Source organism: Girardinichthys multiradiatus, chromosome 8 (genome assembly GCF_021462225.1).
Source record: "Girardinichthys multiradiatus isolate DD_20200921_A chromosome 8, DD_fGirMul_XY1, whole genome shotgun sequence".
In the NCBI taxonomy this organism is placed as follows: Eukaryota; Metazoa; Chordata; class Actinopteri; order Cyprinodontiformes; family Goodeidae; genus Girardinichthys; species Girardinichthys multiradiatus.
This window is the reverse complement of record NC_061801.1, coordinates 21,983,889-22,008,936: the sequence shown is the minus strand read 5'-3', so window position 1 is coordinate 22,008,936 and position 25,048 is coordinate 21,983,889. Positions and strand designations below refer to the sequence as shown.

General features: G+C 42.6%; 1 protein-coding gene across 5 annotated transcripts in view; it reads right to left on the bottom strand.

Moving 5' to 3' along the window:
- The window catches only part of LOC124872311 (astrotactin-2-like), a 513,868-nt gene that overhangs the window by 37,646 nt on the left and 451,174 nt on the right, over positions 1–25,048 (bottom strand). The window contains exons 20-23 of one of the 5 annotated variants that reach the window (XR_007039251.1): positions 8,676–8,900; positions 8,278–8,606; positions 3,991–6,390; positions 3,857–3,880 (exon numbers count right to left, since the gene is read on the bottom strand). The exons of 2 other annotated variants lie outside the window; for them this stretch is intronic. Coding sequence is in view for 1 of the 3 variants with exons in the window: in XM_047372151.1 (XP_047228107.1) it covers positions 9,047–9,108 (62 nt within the window). In the remaining 2 variants the exon portion in view is untranslated. 2 more of the 5 variants (XR_007039252.1, XM_047372151.1) reach the window with 2 other exon arrangements.

Sequence of the window (25,048 nt, the reverse complement as noted above, 5' to 3'; positions counted from 1 at the left end):
CAGGATGTCCACAAAATACAATTAAAAGCCTTCATTTGATTCAAAATGCTGCAGCAAGAGTTCTGATGAAAATTAAAAAGAGAGATCATACAGGTCCTTCTCAAAATATTAGCATATTGTGATAAAGTTTATTATTTTCCATAATGTCATGATGAAAATTTTACATTCATATATTTTAGATTCATTGCACACTAACTGAAATATTTCAGGTCTTTTATTGTCTTAATACGGATGATTTTGGCATACAGCTCATGAAAACCCAAAATTCCTATATCACAAAATTAGCATATCATTAAAAGGGTCTCTAAACGAGCTATGAACCTAATCATCTGAATCAACGAGTTAACTCTAAACACCTGCAAAAGATTCCTGAGGCCTTTAAAACTCCCATCCAGGGTTCATCACTCAAAACCCCAATCATGGGTAAGACTGCCGACCTGACTGCTGTCCAGACGGCAACTATTGACACCCTCAAGCAAGAGGGTAAGACACAGAAAGAAATTTCTGAACGAATAGGCTGTTCCTAGAGTGCTGTATCAAGGCACCTCAGTGGGAAGTCTGTGGGAAGGAAAAAGTGTGGCAGAAAACGCTGCACAACGAGAAGAGGTGACTGGACCCTGAGGAAGATTTTGGAGAAGGGCCGATTCCAGACCTTGGGGGACCTGCGGAAGCAGTGGACTGAGTCTGGAGTAGAAACATCCAGAGCCACCGTGCACAGGTGTGTGCAGGAAATGGGCTACAGGTGCCGCATTCCCCAGACCTGGGCTACAGAGAAGCAGCACTGGACTGTTGCTCAGTGGTCCAAAGTACTTTTTTCGGATGAAAGCAAATTCTGCATGTCATTCAGAAATCAAGGTGCCAGAGTCTGGAGGAAGACTGGGGAGAAGGAAATGCCAAAATGCCAGAAGTCCAGTGTCAAGTACCCACAGTCAGTGATGGTCTGGGGTGACGTGTCAGCTGCTGGTGTTGGTCCACTATGTTTTATCAAGGGCAGGGTCAATGCAGCTAGCTATCAGGAGATTTTGGAGCACTTCATGCTTCCATCTGCTGAAAAGCTTTATGGAGATGAAGATTTCATTTTTCGGCACGACCTGGCACCTGCTCACAGTGCCAAAACCACTGGTAAATGGTTTACTGACCATGGTATCACTGTGCTCAATTGGCCTGCCAGCTCTCCTGACCTGAACCCCATAGAGAATCTGTGGGATATTGTGAAGAGAACGTTGAGAGACTCAAGACCCAACACTCTGGATGAGCTAAAGGCCGCTATCGAAGCATCCTGGGCCTCCATAAGACCTCAGCAGTGCCACAGGCTGATTGCCTCCATGCCACGCCGCATTGAAGCAGTAATTTCTGCAAAAGGATTCCCGACCAAGTATTGAGTGCATAACTGTACATGATTATTTGAAGGTTGACGTTTTTTGTATTAAAAACACTTTTCTTTTATTGGTCGGATGAAATATGCTAATTTTGTTAGATAGGAAGTTTGGGTTTTCATGAGCTGTATGCCACAATCATCCGTATTAAGACAATAAAAGACCTGAAATATTTCAGTTAGTGTGCAATGAATCTAAAATATATGAATGTTAAATTTTCATCATGACATTATGGAAAATAATTAACTTTATCACAATATGCTAATATATTGAGAAGGACCTGTATTTCTCCTATTTTAGCTTCCCTTCATTGGCTCCCTGTTAAATCCAGAATCAAATTTAAAATTCTCCTCCTCACATATAAAGCCCTTAATGATCTAGCTCCATCATACATCAGAGATCTGATTGTTCCATATGTTCCCAACAGAGCACTTCATTTTCAGACTGCAGGTTTTCTAGAGTTTCTAGAAGTAGAACGGGAGGCAGATCCTTTAGTTATCAGCTCCTCTCCTGTGGAACCAGCTCCCAGTTTTAGTCCGTGAGGCAGACACCTTGTCTACTTTTAAGGCTAGGCTTAAAACTTATAGTTAGAGTGGCTAAGGTTATCCTGAGCTATCTCTGTAGTTATGCTGCTATAGGCCTAGGCTGCTGGAGGACAAAATGACCACTTTCACTCTCTTCGCTACATTCTGCATTATTTGCTGTTATTTCAGTTTTTAACTTTATGTTCTCTTTCTTCTCTCAGAGTCAGCTCAGGTGTACCTGACCTGACTCTGTGTCTACCTGTGACACCTTTCTGGACAGGGGCATCGTCCAAGCTTCTGCTGGCAACAACTTAATGCTCACCCTCTACCGATGATCCACATAGCCCTGTCTTTTAGTGTTTAACCCTTTCTCTCTCCTAGACATAGCAATTGACTGAGCTTTACTGCAACTAATTATATGTGCTCTCTTTCAGACTCTAACCTTAAAAACTGGCTCAGAATTTATTTGTTCTTTCTTTCTAGATGAAACGACTAAAGGAGCCAAATCCATTAACATTTACTTTTCCTTCCCATAGAAAGTACTCTTGGATCAGTGCTTCTGTATTCTTTTCGTGTCTCTGCTTAGATAGAAAAACTTTTTATCCAATTTGAATAAATAACTGAATCTGACTGCACTTTTCAATGATTAGGATTAATTGGAATGTATGTACCTGACTTTTGTGAAGTGCCTTGAGACGACATGTGTTGTGAATTGGCAAATAAATATATTATATATATATATATATATATATATATATATATATATATATATATATATATATATAATAAATAAACTGAATTGAATTGAATTGGAACTGTTGCAAGGCAGAGTGGGCAAATATTGTGAAGTCAATATGTTAGATACAAAGACTCCTACAAAGGAAGACTGAATGTAAAAATTGAAGCAAAAGGTGCATCAACAAAATATTTGCTGAAAAGTGTGCACACTTAGGTAACCAGGTTGTTGCAGCAAATGTTTTATTTTCTTTCTTAAAAGATTTGTTTGATTTTTAATTTAATTGTATTGTATAGATGGTTTCTTTCTTTAAAAATAAAAAACCTGGCACTCTAACAGGTGTGTGTTCAACTTTCAGATCCACTGTACAAAAAGCCGCATTTTGTCATACACCACACAGATGAGAGGCTGACATGCACCAATCTGAGAGGCAAGTAATGTCTAAAGAAAGCCTTTAAAATACTGTGTCTTCAGGAAGTCTATATGTTTGGAAACACTTAACAACAAATCCCAAAGAAATAGTGGGAAACTCAAATGTTTCTCACCTTGTACAAAGTAGTTTAAGAAAATCTTGTAGTATTAATGGACATAAATACTTTTAATTATAATCACAAGCAATGAAAAGTGAGAAGGGGTAGATTGAATGTTGAGCAAACCTGGATGATGGATCAAATGTGCTCTCACATGCAAAACAACGTTCGAACTGTAAGTGTTTTTTACAAGCCAGTCATACATACTGGCCAACACGTATGGCTGATTTGTGGTTGTTTGCTCATTTCTCTGAGAACTTTAAAATGTGACTGCACCCAACCTAGTTGCTTATAACCAAGTGCATATAGGAACAATTTTGTTTACGTCAGTGACAAAATTATTCCGTTCACGCCCCTTTATTTCATAACGATAACAAGACAATGATGAGCTAAACATAACTCTTTGATTGTCATAATGTTGACTGCCGTCCTGACCCACATGCAGAGAACAAACAGAGACAGATAAGTTTAGACAAATATTTATTTTTTTACCAAATAATCCTGGGAATCGGGAAACGGGAGTGGAATCTTCTGGCTGCAGGAGAAGAACAGAGTTATAAACTGGACCCCAGAAAACGCACCAAAAAATGATTGTGCAGCTTACAGGTAAGCACGGGTAAATCCGCCAGGGAGGGCAGTCAGAAATCCTGGGGTGTGAGAGAGAGTGGTCAGCTTCACCCGTCATGGTGGTCGGGACGGACCGAACAGGAGGTGCTGGGAGGGTGGACAAGATTAAATCAGGGTAAAATCAGTACAGAAGTGAAGCACATCAAATTTAGCTTTCAACAATGAAATCAGATTTCTAGGATGGCCAGCAGCTGTACCGCAAAGGCAAAACGCTCAGGCAATGAAGTGCAGGCGCAGCCTCTTCATATACTGCCCAGCTGATGAGCCTGATGAGCTGCACCTGTCCAGCTCCAGCACCTCTCGAAAACCGCACCTGGTGGTAAAATTGGTTAGCTGCAGGAAGATCATTCCACGGATTCTGACACTACCTTCCCCTCAACGGCTGCCTCCTGGCGGCCCAGGAACAGCAGGTCGAGCTGCATGGAAGTCACGGAGCAGATCAGGATCCAGGATGAAGAAGCCGGGAACCCAGGTGCGATCCTCAGGACTGTAGCCCTCCCAGTCAACAAGATACTGCCACCCACGGCCCCGCTGCCGGGAGGCCATGATCCAGCAGACGGTGTAGGCAGCGTAGCCCTGGAAGTCCCAGGCAGGAGGAGGGGGCATGGCCGGAGGGCAAAGTGTACTGGTATGGACAGGTTTCAGTTGAGAGACATGAAAAACTGGGTGAACCCGGAAACTGGCGGGCAGACGAAGGCGGACAGAAGCTGGTCCTACAAGGGATTCTATTACGTACCGCCCTATGAATCTGGGGGAGAGCTTACGGGATAGAGATTTTAACTGGATGTCCCGAGCAGCGAGCCATACCTTCAGACCCGGGCGGTACGTAGGTGCGGGAACTCGTCGTCAATCAGCATAGCGCTTATTCTGGGCAGATATTCTGTGAAGCGCTTGAACAGTTGCATCCCAGATCCGCTTGCATCTCCTGATGTGGCGTTGGACAGATGGTACTGCAATAGCGGTTTCGTCGGCCAGGATCAAGGGTGGCTGATAACCGAGGGAGGCCTCAAAGGGAGTGTGGCCGGTGGCAGCTGAAATGTGAGAATTGTGAGAGTATTCGATCCAGTCCAAGTGAGAGCTCCAGTCAGCAGGGTTGGTTGAGGTCACACATTGACCCTCCAACTCCTGATTTAGGTGCTCGACGTGACCATTAGTCTGGGGATGGTGGCCAGAGGTCAGCGCCACTTTAGCCCCCAGGGCAGTACAGGAGTGTCTCCAAACTTGAGAACTGGGGTCCCCGATCCGACAGTAAACTTTGTGGGATGCCATGGAGACAAAAAACATGCTTGATCATCAGCTTGGCTGTCTGTGTTGCAGATGGCAGCTTCCGCAGAGGAACTAGATGGCAGGCCTTAGAGAATTGATCTATTATGGTCAGGATTACAGTCATTCCATGAGAGTTGGGCAGGCCTGTGACGAAGTCCAGCGCGATGTGTGACCATGGTCGTGTGGGTGCATTGAGTGCCTGGAGGAGGCTGGCAGGAGGGCAGATAGGCGCCTTGTTTCTGGTGCAAATAGTACAGGCATTTACAAAGTCTCTGATATCTTTATGCAGGGAAGGCCACCAGAATCTTCTGGAGACGGCAGCAATAGTTCGGCTGACGCCCGGGTAGACGGAGAACTTGGCGGCATGGAACCAGCTGATCAGTCTCGACCGCACAGATGCGGGTACGTACTTCCGTCCCGGGGGTTCGGTACCAGGTCCAGGGTCAGTCGGTAGGGCTCGCTGCACTAGGTTCTCAATGTCCCAGGTCAAAAAGCCCACCGTGCAACTGGGAGGCAGGATGGGCTCAGCCTTCTTTTCTGAGTCCTCTGGTCCAAACTGGTGGGAGAGAGCATCAGGCTTAAGGTTCTTTGAGCCGGGCCTAAAAGAAATGGACTGGTTAAATCGGGAAAAGAAAAGTGACCAACGTGACTGTCTAGAATTCAGGCGTTTAGCTGACTGAATGTAGGACAGATTCTTGTGGTCTGTCCAAACCAGCACAGGATGTTCAGCACCCTCCAACCAATGCCTCCACTCTTCCAAGGCCAGCTTGATGGCCAACAGTTCTCGGTCTCCCACCTCATAATTCCTTTCAGCAGACGTGAGGCGACAGGAGAAAAAGGCGCATGGATGAAGTCGTCTGTCCTGGCCAGAAAGTTGGGAAAGAACCGCTCCCACCCCAGTGTCCGACGCGTCCACTTTCAGGGTAAACTGCTTGGATAGATCAAGGTGGACCAGAACCGGGGCTTGAGAGAATCTCTCTTTCAGGCGGGAGAAAGTGGCTTCGGCATTCTCGTTCCAGCAGAAGGGCTCCTTAATGGAAGTCAGTGCTGTAAGAGGGGCTGCTACCTGGCTGTAGTTCCGGATGAACCTTCGGTAGAAGTTCGCAAATCTTAGGAACTGCTGGAACTTCTTACGAGAATCTGGTACTGGCCACTCCAGCACTGCTCTGACCTTCTCAGGGTCAGCGCGAACCTGTCCACCCTCCAAAATGAAACCCAGGAAACTGACGGTGGACTGGTGGAAAGCGCACTTCTCTACCTTCACGAACAGTCTATTCTCCAGAAGGCGCTGAAGGACAAGCCGGACGTGGCGGCGGTGTTCTTCGAGGTCTCTGGAATAAATCAAAATATCATCCAAATATACAAAAACAAAGATATTCAGGAAGTCTCTAAGCACGTCATTCACCAGGGCCTGAAAAACCGCTGGTGCATTGCACAGTCCAAAAGGCATGACAAGATACCCAAAATGGTCGAGGGGAGTTTTAAACGCCGTTTTCCACTCGTCCCCCTGGCGGATTCTGATGAGGTGTTAGGCGTTACTGAGGTCCAGCTTAGAAAACACAGTGGCTCCATGAACAGGCTCGAAAGCAGAGGCTAGGAGTGGCAAAGGATACTTATTCTTAACAGTGATAGCATTAAGACCCCTGTAATCTATACAAGGGCGCAAAGTGCCATCTTTCTTCTCCACAAAGAAAAAACCCGCAGCCAGGGGTAAGGATGATGGGCGGATTATTCCAGCAGCTAGAGACTCTGCTATATAGTCTTCCATGACCCGTCTTTTGGGACCTGAGATTTTATATAAGCGACTAGACGGCAGGTGGGCATCTGGAAAAAGATCAATTGCACAATCATAGGGCCGGTGGAGAGGCAGAGACAGGGCTCGTGATGTACTGAACACAGATTTAAGGTCATGATATTCGGCAGGGACGCCGGCTAAGTCCCGAACTTCTTCCTCACTACACGCTCCAGGAGCAGAACTGGGGCAGACAGCAGATTGTAAACATGACTGCAGGCAGCTCTCAGACCAGGGCTCCACCCGGCGTTCAGCCCAATTAATATGGGGGTTATGGAGCCGCAACCAGGGGAAACCGAGTACTAACGAACCTTGGGCTACAGGGAAAACCGAAAAAGAAATCCTTTCCCTATGATTCCCTGAAATAACTAACTCCAGAGGCAGAGAGCGATGAGTTATCTGATGTAAAGACAACCCGTCTAAAGCTAGAAACCTGGCATGGGTGAGAGAGAGGCTCAGTCTCAATACCCTCTTCTTCAACTAGTTTCTGATCGATTAAGTTTAATTCACAACCCGAGTCCAGTAACGCAGGGAGTGATCTGGAACAACCATTCCTAAATAATACTGCAGGCAGTGTTAATCTAGGGGCTTCCTGGTTAACTGGCTGGTCCGTCGGCCGCCCCTTTTAGTCCGACTGACCCTCCCTTTTGGCTGAATGGGGCAGGAAGAAATGAAATGATCTGGGGATCCACAGTACAAGCACTGGTTAGCCTCCCGCCACCGCCTCTGCTCACCAGGCGAGAGTCTGGCTCTTCCGACCTGCATAGACTCGGACTTGGCGGGAGCACTCAGCTGAGGCTGCCAAGCGGGTGAGACAGAGTGAGCCGCTAGCGGAGGTCTAACTGCAGCTCTTTCAGAACGGGCTCATTTTCTTTCTCTGAGACGGGAATCAAGGCAGACTGCTAGGTCAATATAATCGTCTAGTTCCTTAGGTTCCTCCACTAGTGTTAACTCATCCTTTAACGCCTCATCCAAAGACTGAAAAAAATGCTGCTTTTAAGGCGCTGGAGTTCCAGCCAGATGCCGCAGCTAAAGTGCGGAAATCAATAGAGAAATCTGCTACAGGATGATTTAGCTGTCTTAGAGTCCAGAACCTGCGAACAAGACTGGTCTGATCAAAACATAATTCAAATGTTTTTCTAAACTTGGATTTGAAGTCATCATATGATAATTGGAAACTATTATTAGCAGATAACCTTGCCTCTGCCCACTGAAGTGCCCTTCCGGTAAATAAGCCCAGAACATATGAAATCTTTCCCTCGTCATGTGGAAAAGAGTGGGGTGACCTATTAAAAACCAAAGAGCACTGGAGCAAAAAACCGCGACAACTTCCCACCTCCCCCGAATATCTTTCGGGATTGGGGGAGGCTACGTCGCGGAAGTGTTTGTGTTGCTGAGGCGGGGGATAAGCGGCGGCACCCCTTACCGAGGTGGAGGGCTCTGGTGCTGAGGTGGTCTGGTTACAAGCCTGCTGGAGAAGCGAAGGCCAGCTGTTCTACCTGCTGACTAGTCTGTCGCTGCTGGTCTAAAACCTTCCGGAGGGTAGATTCATGTGAACGGATCTGCTGGCTGTGCTCGGCCTGGGTCCTCTGGAGGTTCTCCGCGGGGTCCGGCTAGCCTGAGCGTTCTCTCATAGTGTTGACTGCTGACCTGACCAACATACAGAGAACAACCAGAGACAGATAAGTTTAGACAAATATTTATTTTTTTAGCAAATAATCCTGGGAATCGGGAAACGGGAGTGGAATCTTCTGGCTGCGGGAGAAGAACAGAGTTATAAACTGGACCCCAGAAAACGCACCAAAAAATGATTGTGCAGCTTACAGGTAAGCACGGGTAAATCCGCCAGGGAGGACAGTCAGAAATCCTGGGTGTGAGAGAGAGTGGTCAGCTTCACCCGTCGTGGTGGTCGGGACGGGCTGAACAGGAGGTGCTGGGAGGGTGGACAGGATTTGCTCAGCTGGTGGCTCACAGAAGAGTCAGCCCAAAGGTTCAAACTGATTCACTCCAAGTCTCTGGTCAACTCCGTCGGATCCAGAAGTAATGCACCTGGAAGTGTCAGGACAGGGTAAAATCAGTACAGAAGTGAAGCACATCAAACTTAGCTTTCAACAACGAAATCAGATTTCTAGGATGGCCAGCAGGTGTACCGCAAAGGCAAAACGCTCAGGCAATGAAGTGCAGGCGCAGCCTCTTCATATACTGCCCAGCTGATGAGCTGCACCTGTCCAGCTCCAGCACCTCCCGAAAACCGCACCTGGTGGTAAAATTGGTTACCTGCAGGAAGATCATGCCACGGATTCTGACATTGATGACTAAAACATGATGACACGTGTGTAAGTTTTCGCTTATGAGACAAAACAAAAATGTTAGTGGGTGCCCGGTCAGACATTCAAAATGCATGACATTTATGTCTATTCTGCATGTAATCTGTCGGTCAAAAGCAAATAAGGATCAAGCAATGCTGCTCCAGCCCACCACCACTATGAGTTTTTAATTAATTGATGGACCATGGTGGCCACAGCATATTCTACCAAGGAGCTTGTTGTTTAGAAACCATGAAGGGATTTATGGAGATACTTTAAATATTATCCATCTGAAAGAAAAAACAAATGTATTGTAGAGAGAGACGGTGGTAAATATGACCACAAACTAGGTGGGAAAATTCCAAAAACATTAAGCAGCATCCGAAGGCTCACCACACTGATATTCTTTAAAAGGTCAGTTACAATAAGTCCTGTTAACATATAAAATGTTACTCGACAATCAGCTTGTAATAAATTTCATAGTAAGCTTAAGGTTTTCTACATAACTTCTGGCACAAATGGGCTGCAAACATCAGGATAAAGCTTGGTTGTCAATTCATTAGCTTATGTGTGTTATTGTTATGGCAGGCAGCAAACATAATACATTGTCATATTAATCCATGTTGGAGAGACCTAAACATGGAGGGAAATACAGCATCTCAGACCTGTTGCTGTTCCCCATGTGTCTAAGTGAACAGCGTGCTTCGCTACTGTAACATTAGCAGCATGTTTAGCAGCATGGTTATAGTCATTGACAGTGTAGCACACACAAAAAAACAAAAACTCAGTACAGATCAGGGGACAAATCACGGCAGAATTAAATGTGCACCTAAACTCTTGTGTTTCCACCAGAGCTGTCCGTTGGGAGCTCCACAGGGTCAATATACACAGCCGGGCTGCTATAGCCAAACCTTTGGTCACTCATGCCAATGCCAAACGTCGGTTTCAATGGTGCGAGGAGCGCAAATCTTGGGCTGTGGACAATGTGAAACATGTATTGTTCTCTGATGAGTCCACCTTTACTGTTTTCCCCACATCCGGGAGAGTTACGGTGTGGAGAAGCCCCAAAGAAGCGTACCACCAAGACTGTTGCATGCCCACAGTGAAGCATGGGGGTGGATCAGTAATGGTTTGGGCTGCCATATCATGGCATTCCCTTGGCCCGATACTTGTGCTAGATGGGCGCGTCACTGCCAAGGACTACCGAACCATTCTTGAGGACCATGTGCATCCAATGGATCAAACATTGTATCCTGAAGGCGATGCCGTGTATCAGGATGACAATGCACCAATACACACAACAAGACTGGTGAAAGATTAGTGTGATGAACATGAAAGTGAAGTTGAACATCTCCCATGGCCTGCACAGTCACCAGATCTAAATATTATTGAGCCACTTTGGGGTGTTTTGGAGGAGCGAGTCAGGAAACGTTTTCCTCCACCAATATCATGTAGTGACCTGGCCACTATCCTGCAAGAAGAATGGCTTAAAATCCCTCTGACCACTGTGCAGGACTTGTATATGTCATTCCCAAGATGAATTGACGCTGTGCTGGCCGCAAAAGGAGGCCCTACACCATAGTAATAAATTATTGTGGTCTAAAACCAGGTGTTTCAGTTTCATTGTCCAAACCCTGTAGTAGAATGCCTTTCTCACTCAATGGGTCTCTTTATTTTCATGACTCTTTAAATTGTTAATTCTCACCAGAGACAACACACCTGTTAATGAACACACATGGAATTATGTGGTAAACAAAAATGTATAATAACTCTAAACATTTTTATACATTAGTTTGAAAAAATAACCATCGGGCGGCGCTGGTGGTGTAGGGGCGAAAGCGCGCAACCTGGCGACATTTACCGAATGTCTCCCCCTCTCTCTACCCCTCTTTCCTGTCTACCTACACTCAAAAAATGGAAAATAAAGGCCACTAGTGCTGAAAATATCTTATTAAAAAATAGCCATCCTTTGCTTTGATGTCTTCTTTGGTCTCTTGATATTCTCTCCAAGAGCTTCATGAGGTGGTCACCTAAAATTGTTTTGTTTTTTTTCCCCGCACTGTCTACATATGGATTTAGTATGTTAGCTAATTCGCTTTGTATTCACCTACAGAACTTTACAGGAGGTGTCCCATGTATACAGAGATAGGGAATACATTAAAAGCTTTACCTGCTAAAGGGGTTCCTCAAGAGCAGGCATGTGGTCCGTCAACATTCCTGCAGATGCCAAAGCTAAAAACAGCTCACAGCTGGCAAAAATAAAGCCTCTTGCAATTGTATTACGATAAAAGCTACAGTGCCTCGCGAAAGTATTCGGCCCCCTTGAACTTTTCAACCTCTTGCCACATTTCAGGCTTCAAACATAAAGATATGAAATTCTAATTTTTTGTGAAGAATCAACAAGTGGGTCACAGTCATGAAGTGGAATGAAATTTATTGGATGTGTCAAACTTTTTTAACAAATAAAAAACTGAAAAGTGGGGCGTGCAATATTATTCGGCCCCCTTGCATTAATACTTTGTAGCGCCACCCTTTGCTGCAATTACAGCTGCAAGTTGATTGGGGTATTTCTCTATCAGTTTTGCACATCGAGAGACTGAAATTCTTTCCCATTCTTCCTTGCAAAAGAGAGCGTTCGTGAACAGCAGTCTTGAGCTCTTTCCACAGATTCTCGATTGGATTCAGGTCTGGACTTTGACTTGGCCATTCCAACACCTGGATACGTTTATTTGTGAACCTTTCCATTGTAGATTTGGCTTTATGTTTTGGATCATTGTCTTGTTGGAAGATACATCTCTGTCCTAGTCTCAGGTCTCTTGCAGACTGCAACAAGTTTTCTTCCAGAATGGTCCTGTATTTGGCCCCATCCATCTTCCCATCAATTTTGACCATCTTCAATGTCCCTGCTGACGAAAAGCAGGCCCAAACCATGATGCTGCCACCACCATGTTTGACAGTGGGGATGGTGTGTTCAGGGTGATGAGCTGTGTTGCTTTTACGCCCAACAAATCGTTTTGCATTGTGGCCAAACAGTTCACGTTTGGTTTCATCTGACCAGAACACCTTCTCCACATGTTTGGTGTGTCTCCCAGGTGGCTTGTGGCAAACTTTAAACGATACTTTTTATGGATATCTTTGAGAAATCGCTTTCTTCTTGTCACTCTTCCATAAAGGCCAGATTTGTGCAGTGTATGACTGATTGTTGTCCTATGGACAGACTCTCCCACCTCAGCTGTAGATCTCTGCAGTTCATCCAGAGTGATCATGGGCCTCTTGACTGCATCTCTGTTCAGTCTTCTCCTTGTTCGTGATGAAAGTTTAGAGGGACGGCCGGGTCTTGGTAGATTTGCAGTGGTCTGATACTCCTTCCATGTCAATATGATTGCTTGCACAGTGCTCCTTGGGAAGTTTAAAGCTTGGGAAATCTTTTTGTATCCAAATCCGGCTTTACACTTCTCCACAACAGTATCTCAGACCTGCCTGGTGTGTTCCTTGGTCTTCATGATGCTCTCCACGCTTTGAACAGAACCCTGAGACTATCACAGAGCAGGTGCATTTATACGGAGACTTGATTACACACAGGTGGATTCTATTTATCATCATCAGTCATTTGGGACAACATTGGATCCTTCAGAGATCCTCACTGAACTTTTGGAGTGAGTTTGCTGCACTGAAAGTAAAGGGGCCGAGTAATATTGCACGCCCCACTTTTCATTTTTTTATTTGTTAAAAAAGTTTGACACATCCAATAAATTTCATTCCACTTCACGATTGTGTCCCACTTGTTGATTGTTCACATAAAATTTGAATTTTATATCTTTATGTTTGAAGCCTGAAATGTGGCAAGAGGTTGAAAAGTTCAAGGGGGCCGAATACTTTCTCAAGGCACTGTATTTTGTCTTCTGCAGCTGACATTGCGATACAAACCTCATGACAAATGTCAGCTAATCCTAAGGTAAGCAGAATAAAAAACAAATAATAGCAAATCACTGGAATGTGACGAGTTGGACTGGCAGACATTGTGTACAGAGGAAACCACTGATTCAGACAAATTCTAGCTTTGCAACTACGGTGTAGTCACAAGAGTCACGTCATATTTATTTTAAAGACCGATGTCATATAAGATTTCTGAAATGGCTGTTCTGGCACAGAGGAATCAAAAGTTCCTGACCTAGACTGGCGTAAATTTGCTATAAAAACAAGGAATACGCAGAAATAAACATGAGAAAGCAGAGGTGAGGCGGGCATGGAAGGGGCAATGCTTCCTTCCAGCCCAGCATGAAGTACATTAGGTGGGTAAGGGTGAGTAAAAAAAAAAAAAAAACACCCTACGACAGCCTGTGTGTTTGCAATATAATTGGATTTATGGATATTTAATATCTCCAGGCTCCAAAATCCTAAAATGTCATTATGGGACCTACAGCAGGCTGTTGCTACTGTTAATGTGATATTGCATGCCTTTACAATCAGAATGTGACTGGGAAGTTTGTTGGGAACAGAGCAAGGAGGAAAGTTTTGCTCTGTAAGAAAAATGTAAGCCCAGGCTAAAATTAGCCACAGATAATTCTGGAATTATGTTTGGGGGAAAAAAAGTCTAACATTTTATTATTTGGACATCAGAATAGAGGACGTGTTTGGCATAAACCAAACACAACACTTCAAGAAAAGGACCTCATACAAACTGGATGCTTTGCTGCTGTAGGACCATCATTGAGTCCAGCATGAATTCTATATTGTATCAGAAGTTGCTGGAAAAATGTGAGACCAACTGTTGAAAAATTGAAGGTATAAGCAGAACTGGATCCTGCAACATGGCAATGAACAAAAACCAAAGGGGGCAGCAGTAGCCTCTAGGGGGAAGGGTGCCAAACATTTCCTTTTGTTAAAATGCACATTTTTGATGATTTTTTTAAAAACAAGATTATTTTTTGTTGTGTGCCTGTAATTAAATCACCTTTGGCTTCCAATATAAATACACCAAAAAGAGTGGACATTAAAATGTGAACATTTATTTAGAAGAAACTAGATATTTAATAGGGTATCCTAATGTGTGGGACACTGTACATGTAAAAGTACGCATTGTTCTGCCGCTCCATGTTCACATCAAGGTGTGCGTGGCATTTTCTGCGAAGTTAGAGGCAAGCCCAAGCAAATTGTTATCACGAACATATCATTTCAGTTTAACTACTAAATCCAGGCACTGTGTCTTTGCCACAGTCATTAACTTTGTGTGTGTCTGAGTGTGTGTTTCAGTAAGTGTATGTGTAAACACTATGGGTCAGTGGGTTCACACGGAGTTTTTTTTTTCTTTTCCTCAAAGAGGAAATTTGAGGGAATGTAGCACAACAGAAAAAAACCTAGTGAGGAACTTTTATTCAATTAAGCCATTAGCTCAGTCCAGTTCAGATAATGTACAAGTTCAGTCACAGGTGCTTGGTCAGTGTTTGCAGCAAGGTAGTAACTTTATCTAGCTCTATATTCATATACACTGCTCAAAAAAACTAAAGGGAACACTCAAATAACAAATCCTAGATCTGAATGAATGGAATATTCTCATTGAATACTTTGTTCTGTACAAAGTTGAATGTGCTGACAACAAAATCGCACATAAATCATCAATGGAAATCAAATTTATTAACCAATGGAGGCCTGAATTTGGAGTGACACAATTAAAGTGGAAAAACACACTACAGGCTGATCCAATTTTGATGTAATGTCCCTAAAACAAGTCAAAATGAGGCTCAGTATTGTGTGTGGCCTCCAAGTGCCTGTATGACCTCCCTACAAAACATGGGCATGCTCCTGATGAGATGACGGATGGTCTCCTAAGGGATCTCCTTCCAGACCTGGACTAAAGCATCCGCCAACTCCTGGACAGTCTGTGGTGCAGCGTGACGTTGGTGGATAAAGCGAGACATGATGTCCCAGATGTGCTCAATCGGATTCAGGTCTGGGGAATGGGCGGGCCAGTCCATAGCTTCAATGTCTTCATCTTGCAGGAACTGCTGACACACTCCAGCCACATGAGGGTTAGCTTTGTTCTGCATTAGGAGGAGCCCAGGGTCAACCGCACCAGCATATGGTCTCACAAGGGGTCTGAGGATCTCATCTCGGTACCTAATGGCAGTTAGGCTACCTCTGGCGAGCACATGGGGGGCCATGCGGCCCTCCAAAGAAATGCCACCTCACACCATTACTGACCCACTGCCAAACCGGTCATGCTGAAGGATGTTGCAGGCAACAAATCGCTCTCCACGGTGTCTCCAGACTCTGTCACGTCTGTCACATGTGCTCAGTGTGAACCTGCTTTCATCTGTGAATAGCACAGGGCGCCAGTGGCGAATTTGCCAATCCTGGTGTTCTCTGGCAAATGCCAAGCGTCCTGCACGGTGTTGGGCTGTGAGCACAAGCCACATTTGTGGACGTCGAGCCCTCGTACCATCCTCATGGAGTCGGTTTCTAACCGTTTGTGCAGAAACATGCACATTTGTGGCCTGCTGGAGGTCATTTTGCAGGGCTCTGGCAGTGCTCCTCCTGTTCCTCCTTGCACAAAGGCGGAGGTAGCGGTCCTGCTGCTGGGTTTTTGCCCTCTTACGGCCTCCTCCATGTCTCCTGGTGTACTGGCCTGTCTCCTGGTAGCGCCTCCAGGCTCTGGACACTACGCTGACAGACACAGCAAACCTTTTTGCCACAGCTCGCATTGATGTGCCATCCTGGATGAGCTGCACTACTTGAGCCACTTGTGTGGGTTGTAGAGTCTGTCTCATGCTACCACGAGTGTGAAAGCACCACCAACATTCAAAAGTGACCAAAACATCAGCCAGAAAGCATAGGTACTGAGAAGTGGTCTGTGGTCCCCACCTGCAGAACCACTCCTTTATTGAGTGTGTCTTGCTAATCACCAAAGATTTCCCCCTGTTGTCTATTCCATTTGCACAACATCATGTGAAACTGATTGTCAGTCAGTGTTTCTTACTAAGTGGACAGTTTGATTTCACAGAAGTTTGATCTACTTGGAGTTATATTGTGTTGTTTAAGTGTTCCCTTTATTGTTTTGAGCTGTGTATATAGAGCTCTCTCTCTCTCTCTCTCTATATATATATATATATGTATGTATATATATATATATATATATATATATATATATATATATATATATATATATATACTGTAAAACACACATTTTATACCCTACCTTAACAAATTTTCCAATCTCAACAACATACGTTTGCAGTCAAAACAGCCCCTCTTGTTTTACTAGGCCTCTTTTTCTCAGTCAACCTTTTGTTAGTAAAGATAATAGCAAGGTTCACTGTTTTTAAACAGACAAAACATAAGCTTTTTATTAACAAACAAATCACAAGCTTTATATTTCCTGTGGGCCGCCAAATCTGCAAGGGCCTCCTCTGTTAAACTGTCAGCACTCAGCCCTCCACTCCCTGCACTAAGTCTGTACAGTGCCACCTTCTTCCCTTCCTCTCTTGCACACATACACAGCAAGCTTTGTGCAGATATATGCAGTTACTAACATGTAGGAGTAAGCTACCAAAGCACAGGAACGAGCAAGAGAATATTCAAACATAAAAGTAAAAAAAGACATGAAATAAAGGGTATGATAAAAATAATAAACTGCAAACTATGTCAACCGAGTTGCATATTACTAGCCATTTTAAAAAAATCTTATAAAGGGACAGTTGCTTGGGCTAACCTGACAGGGCAACTTGCAGCAAATGTGCTTACTTTATGCAGCTCTGTGAAATAAAGTGTATTTTTATTGCTCTCATGCACCACAATTCAAACCTAGATTATGCATCAGTGACCTTTCTAAGAGTACAGAATGGTATGCAAAGACGTTTTGCACAGTGGTGCTTGTAAATGAAGTATAGCAGTACAATGATTTTAACACGTATATTGTTGAGCAAGTTGAACACCTAATATTTTATCAGAGACTAGTGACTTAGTGGACATCAAATAAGTAATTGATGTTCAATACACAGTAAATTTAAATAAAGAAACGAAAAACACCACATGATTCAAACTACCTGTATTACCCTGATGATGATAACATTTGACATTTTTGACCATGAAACCACTCTTTTTTTAGACAAGCATTATGAGTGTTAACAGACAAATCTGAATTATGACAAAAATCATCTGTCACAAACACACATTACAAATACTTGACAAGGAAAACCCTTAAAATAATTATTAACATTTTTGTTTTACAATTTATCATCAAATAAACACATTTAATGAAGTGGGGATTCACTGAAAACATTTACCTTTTAATAATGAAAGGTTTAAGTACAGACACACAGCTGAAACAAAATAAAAAGACCCAAAACTGTTTTCTTACTTAAACTAGATCAAATCTCTCCTGTTTTAGGTCAGTTAAGATTACTAAAATTATTTCATAGATACCAGAAAAACCATATATCTTTTTTGAAATTCATAAGTTAACACACATTTCCTTTGCATTTGAAAATCTCTATGACTTAGCTTTGAGTTTGCTGACAGATCTGGCATTACTGAGTCAGTGCAGGCCACTTTCCTTGCACACACCTTGTCAGCTTCACCCACCAATTTTCTATGGGATTGAGATAAGTGCTTTGTTTTTGCAACTCCAGAATTTTGACTTTGTTGTCCTTGAGTCAGTGTAACTGGAGTAATTTTGAGATATGCTTAGGGTCACTGACCTTTCTGAAAACCCATTTGTGTGCAAGCTATAAAATTTATGTTAAAGCCTTAAGATAGAGCTTCCAAATTCCCATGTATTGTTCTTTCGTGATGATTCCATCTAAACTGTAAAGTGCAACAGTCCCTCCTGAAGCCAAATACCCACACAACGATGCTGCCACCCTCATGCTTTACAGTTGTGATGGTATTATCAGACTTGTGAGATTCTCCCCTTTTCCTCCAAATGTAACAATAGTGATTATGGCCTGACACTTAAGCTTCAGGTTGTCCATGAATGAATGTACAAACTGCTGTCTGACTCTTTATGTTATTTTGGAATGATAGCTTTCTGCTCTCTGTGTGGCATTTCAACCAATGTTGGTGCATGTCTTGTTTTCACTGTGTATAATGATTCTCTTACCAGCTTTAGCCAGTAACTTCACAAGGTCTTTTGCTTCTGTTCTGGAATTGATTGACATAATCCCACAAAACACCTTCATCCCTGGGACAGAACCTGTTTCCATTCTGATCAGTATAATTGATGGACATTACTTGTTGTTTATACTTGCATAGAATGAATGAAATGAACGTGACACATTTAGGCATCAGGAAATAGTATGAACAAGATTCTCCATAATTTTTATGTATTTTCCTATGATGTCACACAAGAAAGCAGTGTGTTTGAGGTGTTTCCCTAAAATACATTCACAAGTGTGGCGCCATTAAATTCAAATGTTGTAAAATAATAGATCATCAACAGAAATATCAGAAGCTTACAAAGCCATGGAGATAATCTCGGCTTTAGGTAATTTAAAGGTAAATGTACGCTTCTGAATTGGAAGATTCTCAAAAAATGTGGAAAAAAAAACCTTGAAGAAATTCTCTCAGTATTCTGGCATTTAGCAAAATTTATTATTTTTGGTAATCCTAACTAACCGGAAACATGAAATATCAAAGGTTAGTCTGATTAATGTCCGACAATGAGGAAAATAAATCTGAGTTTTTTATATAGCATATACATAGTAAATATCTGAATTCAGCTGTACATCTGACATATTTATTGTTCTAAAATAAACTTTGAAAAGTAGCTTCTTCCAAGAGCTCAGCAACCTCTGACATATTTTCAGTGAGAGTCTGTCTGAGAGCTGTGTGCGGGAGGTCGGGAATAAAAAACCGCGGACCAAAACATTGTGAGGCATAAAAGTGGAAATCTAATACAAAATGTCTTTTTTTGCATAATTGATTTGAAAAAAACTTCACATATACACTGTAGTCCTCAAAACTTCAAGTTATGCTGAGTCTTATCTTATGGGAAGCAGCTATATGAGTTTTCCAGTAAAGGCCTTCTGTCAGTCCCTGCGTAAAATGGAGTTGGGAGCAGGAATGCGTCAGATGTTTGTTAACTTTTGTTTCATTATATCTTGTCTCCAACAGTGTGCATCATCACAAATGACTTTTCAACCCCTTAAATGCACATAAAAAAAAGAAGCCAAAGGCTTTTTGAGAGCAAGACATCAAATTGGTATCCCTCCTCATATGTCTCTCTACAAGAAACAAAAAAGGAGATGCAAGTGAGAGAAGCATTGAGGTCCATTAACATAATGAAATGGTGGAAAAGATGGATGTAGCAAGCAGGTCTGATGTATAAAGCAAATGTGGAAGAGTTTCAAAGCAATACGGCCCTTTTTTAATTGAAGTTGTGCGGCCTTATTATTAGCCAGTGCATTACCTAGCAGTTTTTTAGCAGTTTCACGGTATAAAATCTGAAATATTTCTACATTTTGTCACTTTTTATGTGTAAAAGTGTTTATTATGGCATTATAGTATCTATTTAAAAAAATATGTTATGTTATGTATAATTGCGCAACAGCAAGGAGGGGCATCTGGACAACAGAGCTGGCAGAAATAGTCATATTTCCCGAAAGTGATCAGTGATCTTTCATTTGTACATTTCATTTGTAATTCACTCATTCCCTTAGAATTTAAAGCAGTTGTTTGGAGGACGAACTTCCCTAATTTATCATTAAGTATTTCTGTTTAGTCAGGCTTTAGGTATCACTGTTAAAGATACAAATGTAATTTTGAGTATTATTAGGTAACACAACACTGAACAATTTTTTGTATCCCCATCTGCATTTGATAGTGAGCTGAAATTTCTTCAGCATATATGGTCAACAGATAGAAAAACAAATCTGAACGATTCATTACTGTAGTGGCCCCTGTGGGAATAAAATTCCAACCCTGGCAGCTGCTATGCTCCCTCTAAATCTACAGTTTTCCCAGCAAAGTGGAAACCATGAGTTATTTTATTTGAAACAGTTAACATTACATAATCAATGTTTTCTACAAACACATTGTTACTTTGCTAAAATAAATGCTCACTTTATAAAAACAACAATCTGTTAGCTATGGTTTGCACAAGTGTGCTCACACAACAAACCACTTAGGAATTATTCAATGAAAACTATGACTGAGACCATATTGTTGATGAGATCTCTTACCCTCTTAAATACGTATAACTAGAAAGGTTTAAAACAATATTTTTCCAATGCCTTGGAGTTTTCTAAAATTACTCATACTCTTTCCAGATAATTGCACACCAAGATAAAGTGCATAACTAGGAAGTAGAATGAAAAGGATAAATGTTATCCCTATTTTAATATTTTATCAAATAATATTTTGGTGTGTTAAGGGTTGTCCTGTGAATACCAGCCCAGTAAGGCGATGGTATTAGGACAAAATAGAAAGGTGTGAGACGAGCTCTGACATTATTGAACAGCAAAAACTCTGCACACACATGGAATGAATTCACACAATTTCTTAAAATACAAGAATTTATTAACAAAAATAAGTCAACTCAAAGTCAAACATATTTCAATCAACAAACTCTTTAATATGCTAAAACAATCCAACTAAACCACCAAGCAGAATTAAAGAATGAAGAAGACTCATGGGCTATGTACAATATAAACACGTTGATTAAAGATGGTTGAAACCATGATCAAAAGAGTGATGCAACGTTACCATGCAATGTTATTTATGTTTGAGAACCAAGGATTATCTTGAAGAATCTGGAAAGGAAGTTAAGTTAGTCTTGGAACCAACTTAGGCAATAATCAGTATACTTGTAGACAACCATTCACAATGCAAGATCAGATAAAATATTATTTTAATAAAATAATATTTTAAAGAATGATCTGCTGAATAAAACCAACCTTCTGGATGACTAATTTTCAACGGTGTCCAATTAGCTGCCTTTATTTATTAAAATAGTATTTAAAGAAATATTATTAAAGGAAATGGTAAAATATTTCCTAAACCTTTCTAGGTAAATATTATTTGGCAGCAAGCACCCTAGTCTAGTCACATTAGTCATTACATTAGACATTAGCACCACCTACAACCTTCACACTGACCCTCTCCCTCCAGGTTCCACTCATTCCCCCTCTGTGTTCATCCTCTGCGTCAATCAGTAAGCCTCGTCCATTCCTTCCTCATCATTTGCATTCAATATTTCCTCTACTCACCTCTTGCTTTCCTTGCCTCTGTTCCATGATCTCTGAGAACCCCCCTGATCAAAATAACTCTCACATTCGTTATCATTGTCTTCTTTAAAAACTTTCTCCTGTATTTGTGCATGTGGGTCAGGCACTTAAACAAAACCATGACACTGATTGTTACAGTAGGATTTGTGGTTAAATAATACAATTAGGTTTGTCTAATATACGTTTTTGGTCTATATTGACATGATGGCACGATGTAGTTGCTTAAGATTTGTAGGCTGGACATACATGATGCAAAATCCCAGTTCCACCACATCCCAAATGTGCTTGACAGGATTGAGAAATGGTGACTGTGGAGATATGAGGTTTGTTTCCTCCATTGTCCTACTGGAAGTAGCCATTAGAAAATGGGAACACCTTCGTAATAAAGAGATGGACACGGTTAGCAACAACAGAAGGGTAGGCTGCTACGGGTTCCTACTTTTTGTGTCTAATTTCTTAGTTTCAGTCTGCCTCCACTATGTTTTAACCTTTGCCTGTGTTATAATAAGCCACATTAGCCTCCAATGCCTTTACAACTAAACGGATGAGTAATGGAAAGGGGCGCACTGACTTGGTTTGTTGCTTGACTATTTAGTAGCCGACTGAGCCATTAGCTGATTAACATTTTCCTTAAGTCAGTAGAATTGTTCTGTGGTTAGAACGGTGTATTGCATGCTCCAGTACTTTGGCATGGGAAATGCATCTCAACAGGGAGCTCTGACTGACAGAAGACCGTCACTGGACTGTCTGTGTCCATGAAGCTAATGTTTAAACAACTAACGTACAACATAAGCCAAAGTTGCAGGAGCTTTACTGACCTTTTTACTTGCTCTAAAATGTCAGTGTCCTAGCATTAACTTGTAGCATTAGCACAGCTAGCATGTGGCATCGTTCCACATTTAGTTTTTTTGTATATCTGCCTCTTAGGGAAAGTACCTCCAAACAAGCTTTTGTGTTTGCCTTGTCCACAGAAGGGAGACTCATATGTTTTTTGCTTTTCTTTTCTGGAGTACTAGCTTGTTAGCAGAGTTTAAAACGTCCAGCAGCAGCTCATTGTTTTGGTTGGTCATGTGTGCAGGGTAGGGAGGAGCTGAGTGTCTCTGTTACTGGAGTGCTGCTGCCAGAAGCAGTGTTATAATTTAGGCAAAGGTGAATGGATCTGTTTGTATTGATTTTGACACAAATGAGCATCTTTGAATAATTACATTATTATTGTTGATTATATAAAAATATTGATCATTTTGACAACCCTAGTAGGCAATGACTTTTAAACAATGTTCCATGGGAATTAAGGGGTCTAAGGTTTAGCAGAAAATATCCCCCTTACCATTACTTTAACACCACCAACTTGAAGAGCCAACCTATTCTGACTGTACTATCTGAAGGACACATTGGACCCGACGTTTTTCCAATCGGTTGTTGTTGAGTTTTGTCAGAATTGTAGATCCAGTTTTCTTTTCTCAGGTTGACAAATTTATTTGTACTTGTCGTCATCGTACTCATTGTCTCCCGCTTTATCTGGAACTGGGTCGCGGGGGAAGCAGTCTTTCCCAGGCCAGTCAAGAGACATAGTCCCTCCAGCATGTCCTGGCTGTTCCCTGGGGTTCCTCCCGGTGGGACGTGCCTGTAACACCTCCCTGTGGAGGCATCCAGGAGGTATCCAATAAAGATGCCCGTGTCACCTCAACCGACTCCTCTCGATGTGGAGGAGCAGGCTGCTCTACTCCAAGCTCCTCCCGGATGGCCGAGCTACTCACCCTATCTCTAAGGGAGTGCCTGGCCACCGTGCGGAGGAAGCTCATTTCAGCCACTTGTATACAGGATCTCATTTTTTTCAATCACGACCCAAATTTCATGTCCATAGGTGAGGGTAGGAACGTAGACTGGCCGGTAAATCGAGAGCTTCGCTTTTCAGGCCAGCTTTCTCTTCACAACGGACCAGCACTGCGTTCTCAGTACTGTGGCAGCAGCACCTATTTGTCTGTCGATCTCCTGCTCCATTGTCCACTCGCTCATGAAAAAGACCCTGAGATACTTGAACGCCTCACTTAAGGCAGGAGCTCCCCTCCAACCTGAAGAGGGCAGACCACCCTTTTTTAGTCAATAACCATGGCTTTGGACTTGGAATAGCTCATCCTTATCCCAGCTGCTTCACACTCAGCTGTGACCCATCCCAGTGCATGCTGTAGGTCTTGGCTAGAGGGGGCCAGCAGGACCATGTCATCTGCAAAAAGAAGACACGAAATCCACTGGTCCCCAAACCAGACCCCCTCCGGCCATTGGCTGCGCCTAGAAATCCTGTCCATTAAATTATGAACAGGACTGGTGACAAAGGGCAGTCCAACATGCACCTGGTAGTGTTCTCTATGGCCTCAATAAACCCCTCCCATGCCTGTGTTTTTGCCTCTGCCACAGCCCAGGCCACAGCACGCTTGGCCTCAGGGTACCCATTGGCCGCCTCAGGAGTCCCACAAAGCAACCACAAAGGTTTTTTACTGAACCACGTCAAGTTATATGCGCATAGCTTGATTCTGCTTTCAGGACTAACACATTGTGAAATACAATGTAATTGTACTTCAGTCCTATAAGATAGAAATAGCTTATAAACAGAGTCACCATTAAATTGCACTGGTCCATAAGGCTCTGGTAATTGTTGAATGTATTAATACAAATAAACAGAGCAGAATGTAACACATGTAAGGCTTTATTTTCTAATCACCCCAGGCCTGGCTCCAGGGTGGGACCCTGGCTCCGCTGTACAGGTCGACGGTACATGCGCTGTTGTAATAGTCCTCGTGAAGGTGTCTGAACCGCTCTTTGTCTGTCCCGTCACCCAGAGCCTGTTTGCCATGGGAGACCCAGGGCCATCTAAGTCCCAGACAACATAGCGTCTAGGATCATTTGAGCACTCAAACCCCTTCACCACGTTAAGGTGGCGATTCAAGGAGGGGCAAATTTATTTGTGTTGACCATTAATTGAACAGGTATACATAATAAAGTGGCTGGTAAATGTAGATAGTCATTCTCTATCAGGCACTGATGGCAAGTAGACAATTATTTAACAATAGCATGTTTAGGGTCTGAATTAACCTCTGTGTCCAGGTTACAGAGGTAATAGCCTAATAAGTGATGATAACATGGTTTTTTTAACTGTCCTTTGAAAAGAAAATGAGAAAAAAAGTTGTTTAAGTGATTTCTCAAAAGCAATTTGATTTCGTTTTGTGTCCTTATTTTTATTAAGCGATAAATTATCCAAAACGGACTTGCAGCAAATCTCTCACAGTGTTTCTCAAAACTAGCATCCATGTTTTTTTCTTTCTTTTCTCATAGTTTACCTTTCAAACTTGTCTGTTTGTTTTCCACCACCCTTTCAATGGAAGTTTTATCACTGTTTGCAATGCACACAGTCAGCTCAATCCCAAAATTCTGAGCTGCAAGCTGTCATAGGGATCTGGAGGAACCTCGTAGCAGGTACAGACTATTATATTTACCTCAAACAAGCTCCACAGATGAGAGAATGGCCAGGCAGTGTTTGGATAAAGCTTGGACATCTTTATTTCAGGTTGTATTATCTAACATAGTTTTAGCTTAGTTAGCCATGTTTAAATATTGAAATACTGCAAAATCTGCACTGTAATTTGAACAAACTTTGATTTGGTCGGACGGCGCC